This window comes from Pleuronectes platessa, chromosome 9 (genome assembly GCF_947347685.1).
Source record: "Pleuronectes platessa chromosome 9, fPlePla1.1, whole genome shotgun sequence".
Classification (NCBI taxonomy): Eukaryota; Metazoa; Chordata; class Actinopteri; order Pleuronectiformes; family Pleuronectidae; genus Pleuronectes; species Pleuronectes platessa.
The window spans coordinates 24581491-24597744 of NC_070634.1; the positions used below are offsets into that span (position 1 = coordinate 24581491).

The 16254-nt window shown below is 43.8% G+C and overlaps 1 protein-coding gene across 1 annotated transcript; it reads right to left on the minus strand.

Moving 5' to 3' along the window:
• Positions 1–1919: 1919 nt before the first annotated feature.
• Positions 1920–15000, minus strand: zmat3 (zinc finger, matrin-type 3). Its single transcript, XM_053431491.1, has 6 exons — positions 14866–15000; positions 10068–10795; positions 9843–9983; positions 9018–9184; positions 8811–8914; positions 1920–6576 (listed from the first exon to the last, which is right to left on the minus strand). Exons 1-6 carry the CDS (start codon positions 14984–14986, stop codon positions 6368–6370), a joined length of 1470 nt encoding a protein of 489 aa, XP_053287466.1. The 5' UTR covers positions 14987–15000; the 3' UTR covers positions 1920–6367.
• Between the last annotated feature and the right edge of the window lie 1254 nt (positions 15001–16254).

A 16254-nucleotide genomic window follows, 5' to 3' on the forward strand; every position in this document is an offset into this window, starting at 1 on the left:
GGCCTCCATGTGTTTTTGTGGTCGACGAGGCTTTTAGTGACAACATGCGAGGCATGACGTTGCCTGTAAATAAAAAGTCACACTTCCAATGTTGTGAAAAAGAACTGGAATTATAAAACGTGTTGAAAATCTAAAAGAAACTAGAGTGGCAATCAGAATGAGTCCTTAACCGCCGCCAAGCTCCAAAGGTCCCCTGGGATTCAATCAAACCACATCACATTACACACTCATAGATATCGGTTCCCTAAATGTGCCTCATTCTTTAAATCATGCTTGAGGAAAAAGTAGATGACATCCACTGGGCGACTGGACAAGTTGGTGAAAAGGCTCGGGGCTCAAGCAAGAGGACCCTGGTGGAGTTGATGCACAGGGAGAAAGCTGCAGACCATCTTGGACAATGTGAACCGTCCCCTGCACAACGTCTTGGACAAAGAAGACACAGCAGTGGACGTCTGATCTCACTGCAGGACGAGTGCTTCTCGATCCTCTGTCCTTTCAGCCATCAGGGTTTTCACTGCTGCGTCCAACGAATCATGAGCTGGACGAAAAACTCAAGCATGCAAGTAAGAAATGTTTTCTATTCTAAACCAGCAATAAAGCAGCTTTAGAATTAAGGGATGGGGAATTTTGAAGAGGAATTATATATATCTAGAAACATACGTCCCATTAATTAAAAAAGGAGCAGTAGTATAGGATTATCTTATTATAGAAAGAGTTTAACTTTTAATTTATTGTATTGCTTTTAATCAGAGGTCGGTTTGTCTTATTGCTTTTTTACCCATTTTCTCTTGCTATATATATCATATTATATTAAACTCTATTCTATTATTATTAATGTTTAAAAGAAAAAAAATTTAAGCAGAAATCTCAGGTTTTATTAACGTCTCCTCATTGCTGGTTTATTTACACCAGCACCTCCAGTAAATATAAACCCTTATAACCTGCATTCATTCATGACAGTGTCAGCAGTAGCAGACGATGGCCCTTTGCAGCATCGTGTCTCTGCTGGACAAATATAAAAGATCCACCGAGTGGCAGAAATCCAAGTTTGTGAATCAACACAATGATTTAAACCTGAGGCCAGGAAACCACATTCTAAGCATAAATATATATATATTTATACTGCTGACAGGCAAGGGGCAGAGGAACAGTTTTCTGGGCAGGACTAACACCAGGAGTAATGACTTCATCATGGTTAACAGCACAGAGCTTCTCCCTGTGAGTCAATAACAACATCAGCCAGCAGAAGCTTTATTTCCCCCGGAGCGGTGCGAGAACAAATGATCATCACAACAGCTCCATCGTTTAGATCATCTGCACGTTTATTCATCAGAAAACACACACACACACACACACACACACACACACACACACACACACACACACACACACACAGCTACAGAAATCAGTGCGTCAGTCGTCCAGGTTTCCAATCAGTCAGTGTATTGGCAACTTTGTTCAGAGGCACATGAAGTGTGCTGAGGTTTTCACATGGGGTGAACACTGTCCTGCAGGGGGCACTGTGATGATATCTGGGGCCCCTGACAGTGGTGTGGGGTCCTGAATTCTGACTGTAATTAAAGATGGACGACACGACGGCTCCCCGAAAAGTGAAGCCAGTGCATCTAGATCGCCCCCCGGTGGCTGGCTACGGTATAGGTTATAAACACTGTCTCCTCCATGTCAGTGCATCGGACATGGACCAAACATATAATTATGATTTCTGTTTGTTCAAGATTTTTCCAGTTGGTTTGGTGTTGATTCGTTGATCGATGTTCAAACCAGACATCATGATTGACTCGACAGTGGCTTGACCTCAGCGCCTCGGTCCCACTCCACATTCACTTCTGCAGAATGGCGTCCAAAATCCTGCATCCGGGATATTGTTAGCTACATTTTTATAAAACGGGACAAAGTGCAGAGGCGTCGTCCATCTTTATTTACAATCTGTGGCCTGCACACAAGGATAAAAGAGCTTTTCTACGTAAGGCAAGCATTCGCCATTCCATATATTCTGAAACCAATGCAGCTGCCATGCACATGATGATACCTGCAGGCAAGAGGAGATTATTTCAGGATCTATGTTTGACATTTTGGGACCAATTCTCATAAAGCTACAGCGCTACCTTTACAAGGTCCATCATCTCTATCGTTTTTTGTCAAACTCTGATCAGTTGTGTCTAATTTCCTTGCAGAGTGTGTATATTATTATGTTTCATATTCCTTTGTGCTACATCTCACAGGTCACAGTGTCGTTTTCTCCTACTTGGCCTCACAGTGTCGCCCGTCTGCCCCCCCGGTCTGATCCGATCAGTCCAGCAGAGCAGCACACGGAGAAACACATTTACAAATATGATACATGTCCATTAACAGCTCCCTCACCTTGTAAACATTAGGATAAAACTCATCGAAGAGGCAAATGATAACAATGGTAGCAAAGCGTTCACTTGAAATAAACGATTATAATCTCTTTATAACAACATTTTGTTTTTATATTCAGTGCAAACTCGTCATTCGGACCAATGCCCCGTTTTGTGGATTCAGCACATTTCAAAACGCACATCTTCATTTTCTCTCATCAGTAGAAACATCGGAATTAAATGTGAAAATATGTAACAATAATACATCTTTGTGATTTACAGCAAAGCACAAACTCTGTAACTTGTGGTGCTGAAACACCGCAGAGTTCAAATCAACATAGGAAATCAATTATTATCTATATATTCTAGTTAGAGAGCGTCACAGTCTCAAACGTGGAAAAGACAAAATAATCCGAAGTGGTTTAAAGACGTCACCGGACCAAACAGCAGCTGAACAGATCGTTTATAAGCGTTAATGTGATCTTATGTATAATTAATAAAAATCCTGATTTAAAATAATACCACCATGAACCTGGTACTGACCCTTTCATCGTATTAATACCTTTATTCACCACCGTGCTTTTTAGCGCCTTAAAACATTTGTGCGACCAATATTATATATTATATATTTAGACGTTTAAGGTTTAATCACTGCAACAATATTGAAGTAGTTGTGTAGACATTTTTCCAGAGATCAGACGTGTTTTACTCCATTACTATAAGATGTGTTTACCATTTCATTTCTAACTCTTTCATTTTCTTTCCATTAATACCTGTTGTGTTCAGGAGTCAATAATCATGTATTGTTTTTTATTATAAATGACATAATATTGATAGTTTTACATTTTTTCCCCTGTGAAACTCTTTCAAATGATCCAGGAGGCTTTGGGTCAAAGGTTTAAAGTCATAAATACAAAAACAGTGCATGTCTCGTCATTTTTTTTACTGTTTTGACTTTAAGCGAGGAGCACAGATGAATTTTTTTACATGTTTCCCAAAATTAAATCTTGTTGTAATAAAAAAAAAGCTGACAATAATGCCTAATGGTTTGGAGCAGTGGCCTCAAGGTAGAAAAGATACATCTCAGGAGTCACAAGATGATTTTGAAAGAAAACAATATTCCTTCAACAAAAAAAAAATCACATTTTTTTTCTTATTTGAAATGAAAATAATTAGATACTGAATGAATTGCAAGGGCGTCTGGGATCCTGTGGCAGCTGCACAGCTTGTCCAGCCTTGTTAAAATGAATCTGAAAAATCAATCTTTGGTTGAGCTGCTCATAAATCAGGTCCAAACTAATCTGCACCGAGGGGTCTCCAGTTGGTATTTCCACATTTTAATTGGGCAGCAACGGGAGCAGAAGCCAAAATGGTTTCCCGATGCTTTCCCCAGTACCTTTAAAGAGCCTTCAAGCAAAGTGTGTAGGAGCCTGTTCATTTCTCCTCCTCTCCTGTGCAGCCTTTTATTTCATGCACTAGCTGAAGGTGTCTGCACTAAGAAGCCTGTCAGCACAATGAAGGCTGATGCTACCAGGACTCTCATATGAGACAAAGCGTGTTATTTCTCTGAGGAGGAGGACAGACCGCAGCTCCGTCTAATGGGAAGATCTCGTCGACTGGGCCTCGCCCACAGCTTTGGTTCCAGCTCTGCTTTCTCCAGCTCCTCTTTGTTCTGCTCTGTGTGAACACGGTGGGCTAATGAAGCAGCCAATGGTTTGATTTGCTTTGCTTTGTTTGTCTCTGCCTCTCTGACTCCCCATCCTCTTCTTTTTCTCACGTTTAAATCCCTGAACGCGGCAGTCCGCTGTCCCCACAGTACGATTCTCCTGAGTGTGTGTGTGTGTTTGTGTGTGTGTGTGTGTGTGTGTGTGATCAGGTGTGTGTCTGTGCTCTGGAGACACATGTGAGATGTAAACAGCTGCATCTCCCCTCAGTGAACGCAACCAACCGCACACAAACACTGGACGCTGCTTGTAACACATCTGGATATGCAACGCTATCAGGCCTGACTGATTGAATTAAGTGTGAGTGTGTGTGTGTGTGTGTGTGTGTGTGTGTGTGTGTGTGTGTGTGTGTGTGTGTGTGTGTGTGTGTGTGTGTGTGTGTGTGTGTGTGTCTGGACATGGCACATGTGTGCACGCACTGCTGTCATAATGGAAAAGTTTGAAAACCAAATTTAGTTTAATTTGTTTTATTTTCAGTCTCATTTTCTAACTCTGAAAAGGGGCTTTGGTTGATAAATCAAGCATTATTATTATTATTATTATTATTATTATTATTATTATTATTATTATTATTATTTGGTAAATACAGTAGATAATAAATAGATTAATATACACTAGATCAATTTAGATTTGTTTGACCTTTGATCCTTGACCTGTTATCTTTGAATGCCGTTGAGTTGAAGGCACTTTTTACTCACGTTTCCTCATTAAATGTTTGACTAAAATGTAAGATCTTCTCAGGATTGGTTGGATGTTGCAGAACAAGCTGAGCAGGTCGTCGAGGGTAAAAGAAAACAAAAGCATTTGTCTGAAGACGCAGACGTGTGTTGCTCCTCTGCAGCCGTTTCACACTTCAGTAGAACCTCAGCTACATACGTCCCCTCTGGGAGTCGAGATTGATCAGGACCATTAACTTGATATGTCTCACAACCAGAAACACTCAGGAGCTCTCCTCACGCAGCACTGTTCATTTCAGTTGCAAACTAATTAGAAAGTTTGGAGTTAAAGACAACAAAGTAGTTTTCAAGAAAGCAGAGAGCAGCTTTTCACTACAGACCAATGGTACCAAAGTTACGTTTTCAACAAAGGCCCCATCCAAGTGGTACAGGGGGCCTGCAGTACACACACACACACACACACACACACACACACACACACACACACACACACACACACACACAGGGCAGACATTCAGTCAGTGCACACTTTGTACAAGATTCCTGATAATTAATAAATAAATTATTTACAATATACACCAGGCTAACATTAAACAAAGAATCTATTGTACTCACTTATTCTATGTTTCAACTCATTGAATTTGAGGATATTTACATGATATTTGTGTAACGAGAAGAAAGATGACAGAGAATATAGAAAATCCCAATCAACACTGTGGATTGGCTTCTACTGTGTTTGCTGAATGGCTCGCCAAGGTTGATTCTTTAGCCTTATTCCCACTGAAGGCACGTACGAAGCTGAGCAGGGCTCGGCCGTTAGCCTGAAACACACCAGAGGGCCGGTAGGTACAAGGTTGGCGAAGGCGAACAGATTTGTGTCACACCGTTTCTTCCAGGTGATGTTCATTGTGCTTTGTTTTAGTTTTTAAATAGTACTTTGGATTTTATTGCCTGCATCAGGTTATAAAATGTTTGATTTTCTCTTTTGTGACCTGTGGTCACTGAGTGGTCCCTGCTATAGAAACACCTGCAGGGCTCATTCCTTCCCTTGTTCGCCGCTCGACTCGTCTCCTTCCTTTTACTTCCATCAACAATTTCTCTCTGTTTTCCAGTTTTCTCTCTCTCTCTCTCTCTCTCTCTCTCTCTCTCTCTCTCTCTCTCTCTCTCTCTCTCTCTCTCTCTCTCTCTGTCTGTCTTTGTCCTCTCCTCTGGCATTTCGTCGTATCCTCTCAGAAAGCAACCCACTCAAGACCTTGGATGAAACTTGACCAGAAACAGTCTCACTAAAGCTTGTAGTCAGTGCCTTGATATATATTTTTTCTTCTGTGGTGAAAGCTGCACTTTTCACCATTTTCCTGCAGCCTGGTTTGTTTCTAAAGGCTGATTTTCAAAATGTCCAAAGCCAATTATAGCTTTGTGTGTTTGAGCATTAGGTCAAGTTTCTGATCCATAAATCAAATGAACTACAACAAGCTCTTGAGGCCATTTGGGCTGGTCCCTTCACTACTGGTCCCTTCACTCAGTATTACCCCTTCAACACAGGTCAGTATTTGCCACCTGGACCCGTTCTATCCCTTCTCTCACCCCCCCTCTCATCACATGTCCCTTAGCTGTAGCCGAGGTTCTCCATCTCGTGGCGGTATCTCAACTCGGACACTTTAGCCTTGTGCTGCTTGCTCTCCAGATGTTGCCTGAAGTCCGTCTCCTGCTCGGCACCACAGTTGCACATGGAGCAGTAGAACTGTCCGCTGGGAGTCACACACATGGCCAAGTCCCTGGGGATGCGCTGCCTGGGCCTGGGGTTGTAGTACGGCCCTGCAGGGACAAAGAGAGGAGAGGTTGGCTGAATTCTCTCTCCTGACAGCTGGAAGGAAACTTTAAAGTAGGTAAAGAGTATATGAGGTGAAGGGCTACAAGGGATAAATGCTTGTTTTGTCTGGCCTGTGGTCCCAAACCTAAAAATATTAAATTTATAAAAGTAAACAGTAGACAAAAGCTGAAAATCCTTAAATTCATGGTCAGCCGAGAATGAATCCTACTGACGTTGGCTTGTTTTGTTATTTAGGTCATCTATGGTTTTGAGTGAATGTTTCAACCATAGACACCAAATCATGATGTTTTTATATCGTCGAATAACTAATTATTCACATGAACACAGTGTGATACAAACTCAATATAATGACAGAAATAAATTTGACGTGTACTAGTTTGGTCCATGTCCCATCCACTAACATGGAGGAGGTCGTGTTTTTCCTGAATGATCGATATGTATTTTGACATTAGCATGAAGGCTGGAGACAAACACAAAGCTACACTTCACGTCTGATGTTGAAAATAGATCAGTATCAAAGAGTGTGTGTGTGTGTGTGTGTGTGTGTGTGTGTGTGTCTGTGTGTGTGTATGTGTGTGTGTCTTTACACGGCAGAGAAAGATAAAAAATGACAGTGAGGAGTGAACTGCAGGAGCAAGTGCAACTATTCTGGGGTTTGTCCATCAAGAAAAATGATTAAATCCGTTGTGAGGAGAGGGAATAAGAGAGAGGGAGTAAGAGAGGAAGAGAGGGAACTAGAGAGAGGGAGTGAGAGAGAGGGAGAGAGAGAGGAAGAGAATTTGCTCTACAGTGAGATTTATGCTGTTTCATGCTAACATGTGGTGTCTGTGTCTTTGCCTGTAGAAAGAGTGAAAGACAGCGAAAGAGAGAGGTGGTTGTTTGACGTGAGCGCAGAGTCTGACGTTACCTCGTCTGTATCTGTTTACACACACACCCACACACACACACACACACACACACACACACACACACACACACACAAACAGAGACACACACACACACAGAGAGACATACGGTCCGGCTAATGGAAGCTTTCAGATAAAAAGGTTGTATTTCCGTCTATAGGTCGGATGAGACACTGGTAAAACTGTCAGTGATGCAGTTGTGTGGTGATTATTGTGTAGGAAGTTATTATTATTATTATTTATGATTAGTATGGTAGTATTAGTAGTAATAGTAGAAGTATTATTGTTACCTCCACCAAGGAAGTTATGTTTTCACCTCATTCAATTTGTTTGCTGGATGGTTTGTTGACATTTTCACTTATTTCCAGGGAATCATTTATGATTCTTGATAAGAAAAATCCAGCATGTTTAGGGGATTGATAACTATGAGTGTGTGAAAGTTAGTGCAGCTTCATTGAACACCCTGAGTGGACTGTCGGGCCTTAGTGGAACCTTTTCACTTATTACTATTGTGCATTATATACTGGGAGAGAGAGGGCTTGCGCTTGAACAAGCCAATAAAGTGACACTGACTTTTCATTATACCACTAAATATGTTTATTTTCAGCGCAGAGGTTCCTAATGTTATCGTCTTGTCCTCAAAATAACACAAATTATTTTCGGTGTCCTTCTCACTGAGCTGCAGCAGCTTATTTCACTGACGTCTCCTGTCATCAGTCTATGGGAGAAGATTTGCTTCTGGTTTTCTTCCCTCTCTCTCTCTCTCTTTCTGCCCCAGGGGCGTTCATTACAGCTCGGCTTCTGGAGTCGAGGATGAGACGCTGGACAGCCAAACGCCCTGGACAGAATATATAGTGCATATGTGCAGAGAATTTTATGGATTATATCACATTTTATGCCGGGGGAAGATCCAGTGTGAAGTGCTAGAAGCCAAAGGGTTGTGCAGTTGCTCACCATGCTGCACAGAGTTAGTGCCGACTGGTGGATTCATGTAGAAGCCAGTGAGGCGTGATGTGCACCCTGAAGATATGGTGCATATACACCATACACCAATCAAGCAGTTCTAACGTTTTATATCATATAATAGATTCCACAATGATGTCATCATGACATAATTTAATCCATATGATGTATGTGATACATTTTCTTGGTTGCAAAAGTGACTTAACTGTATGACGTCATCTTCTGACCTCACGGTGATGCCATGATGATGTTTATCCCACCATATGTTTTTGGGAAATTATTTTCATTGCCCCATATTATATATTACACAGTATATACCTCAGTGGTTTTCCATTTTCTTGACATGTTACCTGGCATGGCGGCCGGTAGCTGTGGGCTGCGGCGGTTTTTCACCAGTTTGTATTCGCTGCCATCTTTCCTGTTTCTTCTTGCGGCCGCCTCATTGCTGCCTTCCCTGTAACAGAGTGAAAATCACTGACTAAGTTTCCTGCGTAACATACAGTATATCTGCACCAAGTAGAATGAGGATGTGCGTATATATCTTTGCCTCCACCTACATGTTAGTGGAATTCTGCTGGGCCTCTGCAAGCCTTAGTTTCTTGGCGTGGTTCTTGCCCTGGTAGTGAGCCTGTGCAACCGCCGGTGAGCTGAAGGAGGCATCGCACAGCTTACAGTAGTCGTTCTCTGTGGCCAAGATGACCCGAGTCGCCCCCTTGTACAAGGCCTGAGGACACGGGAGAAAGCGGTGCATACTGAGAGAAGGGACGGGAGGTGGGAGGACTGCAAGGAAGTCCTTAGATTTTCAATCTTGTACAAATGCATGCATTAAATTCCAAAAACATATTCAATTTCAGTCACAGGCCTAGAATAAAATTCCATGTTTTGTACATTTAAAAAAACGTATTATTGGTTTCTATCTTTACTTTGTTTGTTCAAAGTCAACAACAGGGAAAGAAACACAAACACAGTAGTCGTACTTCAACAACATAACGAAACTCTAAGAATTTATACCCATACTGTAAAATGCACAATATACAATAGTTTAATTTAAGTATATCTCTTAATGCTAATTCGACATCCACTCCTTTTTTTATTTTATTACAATAGTTCTTGCCTTTAAATGGAGTTCAGATTTAACTTCTGGTGGCACCAACCAGACAAAACGAGTCATAGAAAGTTTGTATTTTCTTTTCAAAGTGCATTTCCACTGAGAACAGACAGTAAATTCTTCAGTGGTTAGAAGATAAGGAAATGAAGCAGAGTGACTCAGCAGTTCCTGACCAACTCCTTAGAGAGAAACGAACTCCATCAGCACATCAGTCACTTCCGCAGCAGCTCGCCCACCTCCCAAACTAAAAAGAGTTTGTGTTGCTGAGTCTGACCTGTCGGCCTGTGTCACTGTCTGTGGATCCTGAGTTGAGGGCTGGTTGGCCCGCTGCATCAAGGACTTCTGGGATCCTAATGGCTGGTGGCTGTTGACTGCCAGCGTAGAAATTCCTCAACTTTTTACTGTGGTTCTTCCCCTGGACAGACAGATAAAGAGATATCATTATATGGGTATGAAGGTTCAACATCTGCTTCATGTGTAAATGTGTATTTCCACTGACCTGGTAGTGAGCCTGTGCCTGCTGAGCAGAGTTCAGTGTTACATTGCAGAGTTTACAGTACAGTGGTTTGCACAGTTCCTCCAGCCCCATGTCCTCCTGCTCCTCCATCCCCAGCGGAGAGCCCTCGTCCTGGGGCTGCTCGCTGGCTGGTGCTGCCTGACCAGGGAGATGACAGGGGATGAGGCCGGACGGGATGAGGGTTGGACCTGGGGGCCGGGGCGGCAGCTGTGAGGGATCAGGGCCCCGAGCAGGAGGGGACAACAGAGGGCTGGGAGGGAGGGGGAATCTGCCAGCTCCGGGCACCACTACAGGTGGTGGCACCAGCACTTGTGCATGGTTCATAGGGGGAGGCCCTAATGGCTGCGTGAGGTCCATGGTTAGAGGCACTATCGCTTGTGTGTGATCATGTGGGGGCCCCATGGTGTGTGGCAAGGGTGGAGGTCCCAAAGGCTGAGCTGGCACCATTGGAGGGGGGCCTAAACTGTGTGGTGGGGTAATATGGGGAGGCCTTAATGGGTGAGTAGCACTTATGGGAGGGGGCCCTAGATTCTGGGAGGGGACCATAGTTGGGAGTCCAATTGCCTGAGCCGGGGCCATGGGTGGTGGGCCGAGTGGCTGCGTAGGTGCCATAGGTGGAGGCCCCAGCTGGTGCAGGCAGTCCATGTGGTGGAAAGGATGCTGGGGGTGGCTGAAGAGACTCAGGGGCGGCTTCAACATGTTCTCAGGCCCTGTGGACGGAGCAAAAAACACACAAGTTCGGCCTAATCTGGTGGAGTCGTTACGAAGCAAGACAAAATAGAAATTTAAGACAATTTAATTGAGAACTGAGAAATATGTTTTCTACTAATCAGAAGCAGGATGTATCCTCCAGCTCTTAAAGGAAAGTGTTGCAACACTATTGTGTGCACTGGGTTAGACTGTTGATTATTCTTCAGCTACTGCAGATTGACGTGAATAGTGCGCTCATGTACAGAGACACTAAGGGACACTTGGAGCCTCGAGGCCGGGCAAACACAAAGAGATGGGCGAATGGAAACACATTCTCGGACAGAGGAGCTTCAGTGGGCATCAGAAAGATTAGGCTGATCCTGCAGCGCCAGCAGGCATGAACGCGGGACGTTACGTCCACTTGCATGTGCACACACACACACACACACACAAACACACAGACACACATACTCACACACACAAACACATACACACACCCAGAGTTAGAATAAAATCCTCGAGCCTCTCTCATCATAAGAGATCAGATGGAGATGAAGAGATGAAGTGTGACACTCGAATAGGTTTATACAGTGTGTGTGTTTGTGTTTGTGCATGCGTATACACAAATGGCTGTGTTCCTTTGTACCACTCCGATGCTTCTCTTTATGTATGTGTGCGTGTACGTGTGCGAGTAATGGGCCAACAGCTGTGTCAAACCTCACTGTGCTGCAAGCTTTCATCTGGAATCCAATCGGACGCCCAACGGCAGTGATTCACAGACCCAAAATAACACCCGGGGGTGTTTGTGTGCCCGACTGCTGCTATAGTTGTCTGTGTGTCTTTCGAGTGGCTGCCTGTCCGTCACCTGGCCTGACTGACCTCAGTGTAAAGGTATGCCGGACAAGCCTCTGACCTTATAGTGATGTCAGCAGCTAAATTAGACTGTCAGCAGAGCGGGATCTGTTGTTTATATAGTTAAGGAATAAATTCATTGTTTTCATTAAGATTCACTGCTTAAGGACATTCTGTGCTGTTTAAACATAATGGAAGCTTTTTTACATTTGCTCTGGCGTCCTCTGAGAGGAGCAACACTTATTTACTTGTGTAGACAGAGGGGCTGAGTGAGCATTAAGGGGACAAAGCGAAGCAGCTCTGACAGAAACTCAAGTTTCATCAAAAAGAAAATCCACAAAAAGACAGCACACCTCTCATGTGGAAGGTGATCTGTGCAGAAACACCACAACGACGGCTTCAGCACCGAAGTAAGGAACGGATTATAATTAAAATAAAAGGGGTCAAAAGGTTCTAACAAAAATATATTTTCAGCATATATCTGCTCTTTTTGCTGTCGGTATTGTATGAGACCAATAAGCAGCTCAGCATTAGTGTCATAAAGAAGCAGATCCACCAATCCAGCTCCACCCGCTGCACATCGGGGGCAGCAGCCTCATGAGGAACCTTTGACCTCAATAGAAACGGCCTGCGCAGCATTTCACTGCAGCAGAGCTGAGCCTGTTTGATTGATATGATTCATTAAGTCATTTCCGGGAACATGCTGTTCATGGTGGCTGTAGATAGAGATGGACGACATGTGACCACTTCCTCCCACTATCCAGAAACCAAGCCTCTACCATCTCGAGGATGGAGCAGCCGACCATTCGCTGTCAAATCGTGAAGTTTCTCTCCATTTTTACAACAAATAAATCTTTAAAACCAAACTGACCAGAAAAATGGGCACTACAGAAACCATGTGTGATAAATATGTACTTGACGTTCAATCTGGCTTTCTTTTAAGGGAGCTGACATGTCTCCATCTATTGTTTGTGTATCACGACTGTATTACTACATACTGCACGTATCCTGCCTCATGTATTTACTTGATAACATTACCTTATGTGCTTATTGTTATGTTTAAATTTGTTTCCATTTGGGCTGGGTATTTTCATAGCTACAATGTGAACCTGAACTGAATGTACAGAGCACCCTCTCCTCAGAGACCCTGATCCAAAGGGGTCGGTCCACAGAGATGCATCACACATGTCTGTTCACAGCAGTGGACCTTGCTGCAAAGTCAAAAAAGAAAAGGACGCTGCTGTTCTGCACTTGAGGTTTTTGGAGGTGACAGTCAACTTTGCAAGTGAAAATCAGGCTTGTGTCATGTCGCCCTGAGGCACAAGGAGGAGAGTTATCCCGACACAGTAGTGTTGTCGAGAAATAGTGTTCTCAAAGTCTTACATGAATCCTGCAGAGTTGGGAAAATAACTTTAAACCAGGAGTGATTCATAAAGTCATCAGATCTACTTTCCCTTTCCTGCTTGGCTCAAACATTCTCGGTTTGCTGTATTAAGTCTGAGCCACAAAACAGCTTCTGTCCCGGGGCCTGATAATCTCATGGCCTCCATCAAGAATCTCTAAATAGGCCAAGTGTTCATTTTCTCTAGAGTTCCTCTCGCCGTACTCTGTTGTATCCCATCAATTATAGAGCAATGAGAAGCACATGCCTCCTATTCCATCTGCTTCACTGGACAGTGGACGAGCGCAGGAAGCAGCAGAGGAACAAATATATCTGTCTTGTTCTTAGCAATTGACGTATCTGGACCATTAGAGTCGAGCCTATAGCTTCTACTTCAATATCCCAGCAGCTCAAATCTCTCCTCGTGTGGAGCAGTGGGATCAACTTTAATAATTAACATAAAGTGAGTGGTGTTCTCCTTCAAACACATGTGGGCTCTGCATTAGGCTGCTATTAGTATTATTGATTAGTAAGTAACTCACTAGACATCTCACTTTGGAGATGCTATGTCCTGGTTGGATATACACATGTGTATAATAAGAGCTGCAGTTGTTCTTATGTTTCATCTATAATTTATTTCCTTTAACAACGGATTAGGTCTAAAAAACACGGACAAAAGCCAATCGTGACTTCAAAAGAGTTAAAGATATTGTGTTGAGATTATTTATGTTGCATGCAGAGGTATTAAATCACATTTGAGAAGTTTAATTCAATAAATATTTTGTGTTTTAGAAATGTTTTGAGTGATTTATCAAACACGAACTTGGCTAAAGACATTTTCTGTATATTTTTGGAGCATCCTATCCCATATATACAAATAAAGTTATTATTATTAATCTGATAGATCTGACATTGACACTTATAGACCTATGCAGAGTTTGTACTTTGCTTATCATTTTTGATACTGGAATATGTGTTTCTTGTTTTCTTCTTAGGGGCTGGTGCTAAGACCCTGTCCTCAGGTTCATTCTGCCTGGGGGCCCCAAAGTTCCTTGATATGCTCCCATGTTAATACATCATTTTGTCTAGTCTAGGATGTACCCGCAACCTTACAGAAATGACAGCATGCATCGAACACTGATAAACGCAAGTGTGAATCAAAATAAAACATGTGCATTGTATTTCCAAGTACTTAACTACGATAGAAGCTGGAATACGAGTAACGATGATGAAGATGAACCAACAGGCTTAGGACCAGGTGCACTGATCAACCTCATACTACTAATCTGAATGCGTTGGCTTCATATCTATGGCACTTATCGACCTAAGATCTCCAATAAACCACCAGGAAATCTAGTTTGGATCATCTGTGCATTGGAGACAATGCTCTTTGTGTAATTCCCACATGTCACCATCAGCTGGGCGGTGCACGGGGTGGATGGAAGGGAGCAGCAATGACTCAGTTTCTATTTCTTCACCTGTTATGACCGGAGGCACGCAGCTTGACAGATGAGAGAGTGAACACTGAGGCTGCTTCGGGGTACAAGTCCAGACTGCTTTCCCCTGCACAGTGCAAGACACCATGCGAGTACTCGACCCCCCTGATTTGTCTTTTTTTGTGCACGGCAGCATCCATGCACCACAGAGCTGCGCAGGATGGAAGCTGGTGCACCCCCCCCCCCCCCCCCCCCCCCACACCACCCCACACACACACTTCAATGTAGATTCCAGCAAACATCCACAGCTTCCACATCCACGTTCATCTCTGATTCCCCCTGGTTTGAGGGGGTTTTCTGCATCCCTGCACACTAGAAGCCCAAACCCCCCTGATGGTGGGGACCCCTCTCCTCTTCTTACCTGGTAGCCGGGGCAGATAATGGCTGCAGTGACCGTAGGTGACGGTGGGCGGTGAGGTGTAATTCCTGCAGTATTCTGCGCTGTGGTAGTACGCCGCATCCCCGCTCTTCAGCTGCATCATCGCACTCACATCCCTCCGACAACTTCTGCTCCTCCAGAGCAGGAGGATGACAGCGGCTCTCACCGGAGGGGTGTTCCCCGCAGGCAGGAGGAACACAGACTCGTCGAATCACCGTCAAATAAAGACATTGACTCATTAAAAAAGATGCATTCGTGGTTTGATGTCTACATATTGCCACATGGTAACTTTTCCTCCTCCGTGTTGAAGCGCCTGCAGAGGCTCCCTGCTCCAGTGCGCCCCTTCTTCTTGGTACAGTCCACTTCCGATGCCACCGCTGCTGATTTGCATGGGTGGTAAATCATGACACATTGAATAAATATGTTGCACCTCAGTGTTGCACTCCCATCATTACTACTGCCTGTTTACGAGCCTCACAGCTGCAGGGTGAACCACCGGTGAGGCTTTGTACTGGAAGAGTTCATGTGATCTGAGCCAGTAACACCAGTAGGCTGCAAGACAGGATTAAAGACGGGGAATCAAACAACCTGAGACATAAAGTATGTGAGAGCAAGAAAGGTTGTGATCAGGTTTTGGGAGTATAGGCTACTACAGGGGCGTTGCAACAGGGAGGGGCAACAGGGCAACAGGGTGAGCAAGGGATGCGATGGCGGGGGGCCCCAAGCTGGGGCCCCCCTGAGAATGGCTGATTGACCAGTTCATGCTTCTGTGTCCAAGCTATGCCTATAGGTACGCACATAGCTGACACACCGGGCTCGAGACATTTACACTGCCGAAATGCAAGTGGCGATGGATTGTCCATCCTGGTGTTGAGTCTCTTCCAGTTTCTCGTCCTCTTATTTACAACTTCACTATCCCTAACTCTATTTCACTTCACTGACTCTATTCAGATAGAAATTCACCCTGAACACTTTGCCGATGGGGGGATCTGATGAAGTGTGCACAGAAACACTTTTGGAGTCTCAGGGGTAAACAGCACTGCAGCCAAATCCAATACAACTGAAGTAAATGGTGACCACCTCTTCAAACATGAGCATGGAGGCGTGAGCTTGTGCGGTGTGTGTGTGTGCGTGAACGCCGCTCAAGGCAGGAAGCTATCAGAGGACATTTAGATTCTAGGTATTGCTAAGTTTTTTTTTTTTACAACTCCAGTTACTTGAATTTCACTGTATTCGGTGAACTATCCCTTTAAGGTTAGAGTAAGGGACCAGGAAATGAATTATGCCAATGAGTGTCCTCACAACTATTGAGAGACAAGTGTGTGTGTTAATGTTTGTCACCTCTGTGGGGACCTCAGGGCTTTATAGACA

Excerpts from the sequence above, each read along its gene's own strand:
- zmat3 (XM_053431491.1), bottom strand. The coding sequence starts at position 14,986 with ATGATGCAGCTGAAGAGCGGGGATGCGGCGTACTACCACAGCGCAGAA. Across the intron at positions 8,915-9,017 it reads CAGCAGAATTCCACTAACAT|GGAAGGCAGCAATGAGGCGG; the intron begins GTAGGTGGAGGC and ends ACTCTGTTACAG. Across the intron at positions 6,577-8,810 it reads GCTACCGGCCGCCATGCCAG|GGCCGTACTACAACCCCAGG; the intron begins GTAACATGTCAA and ends TTGTCCCTGCAG.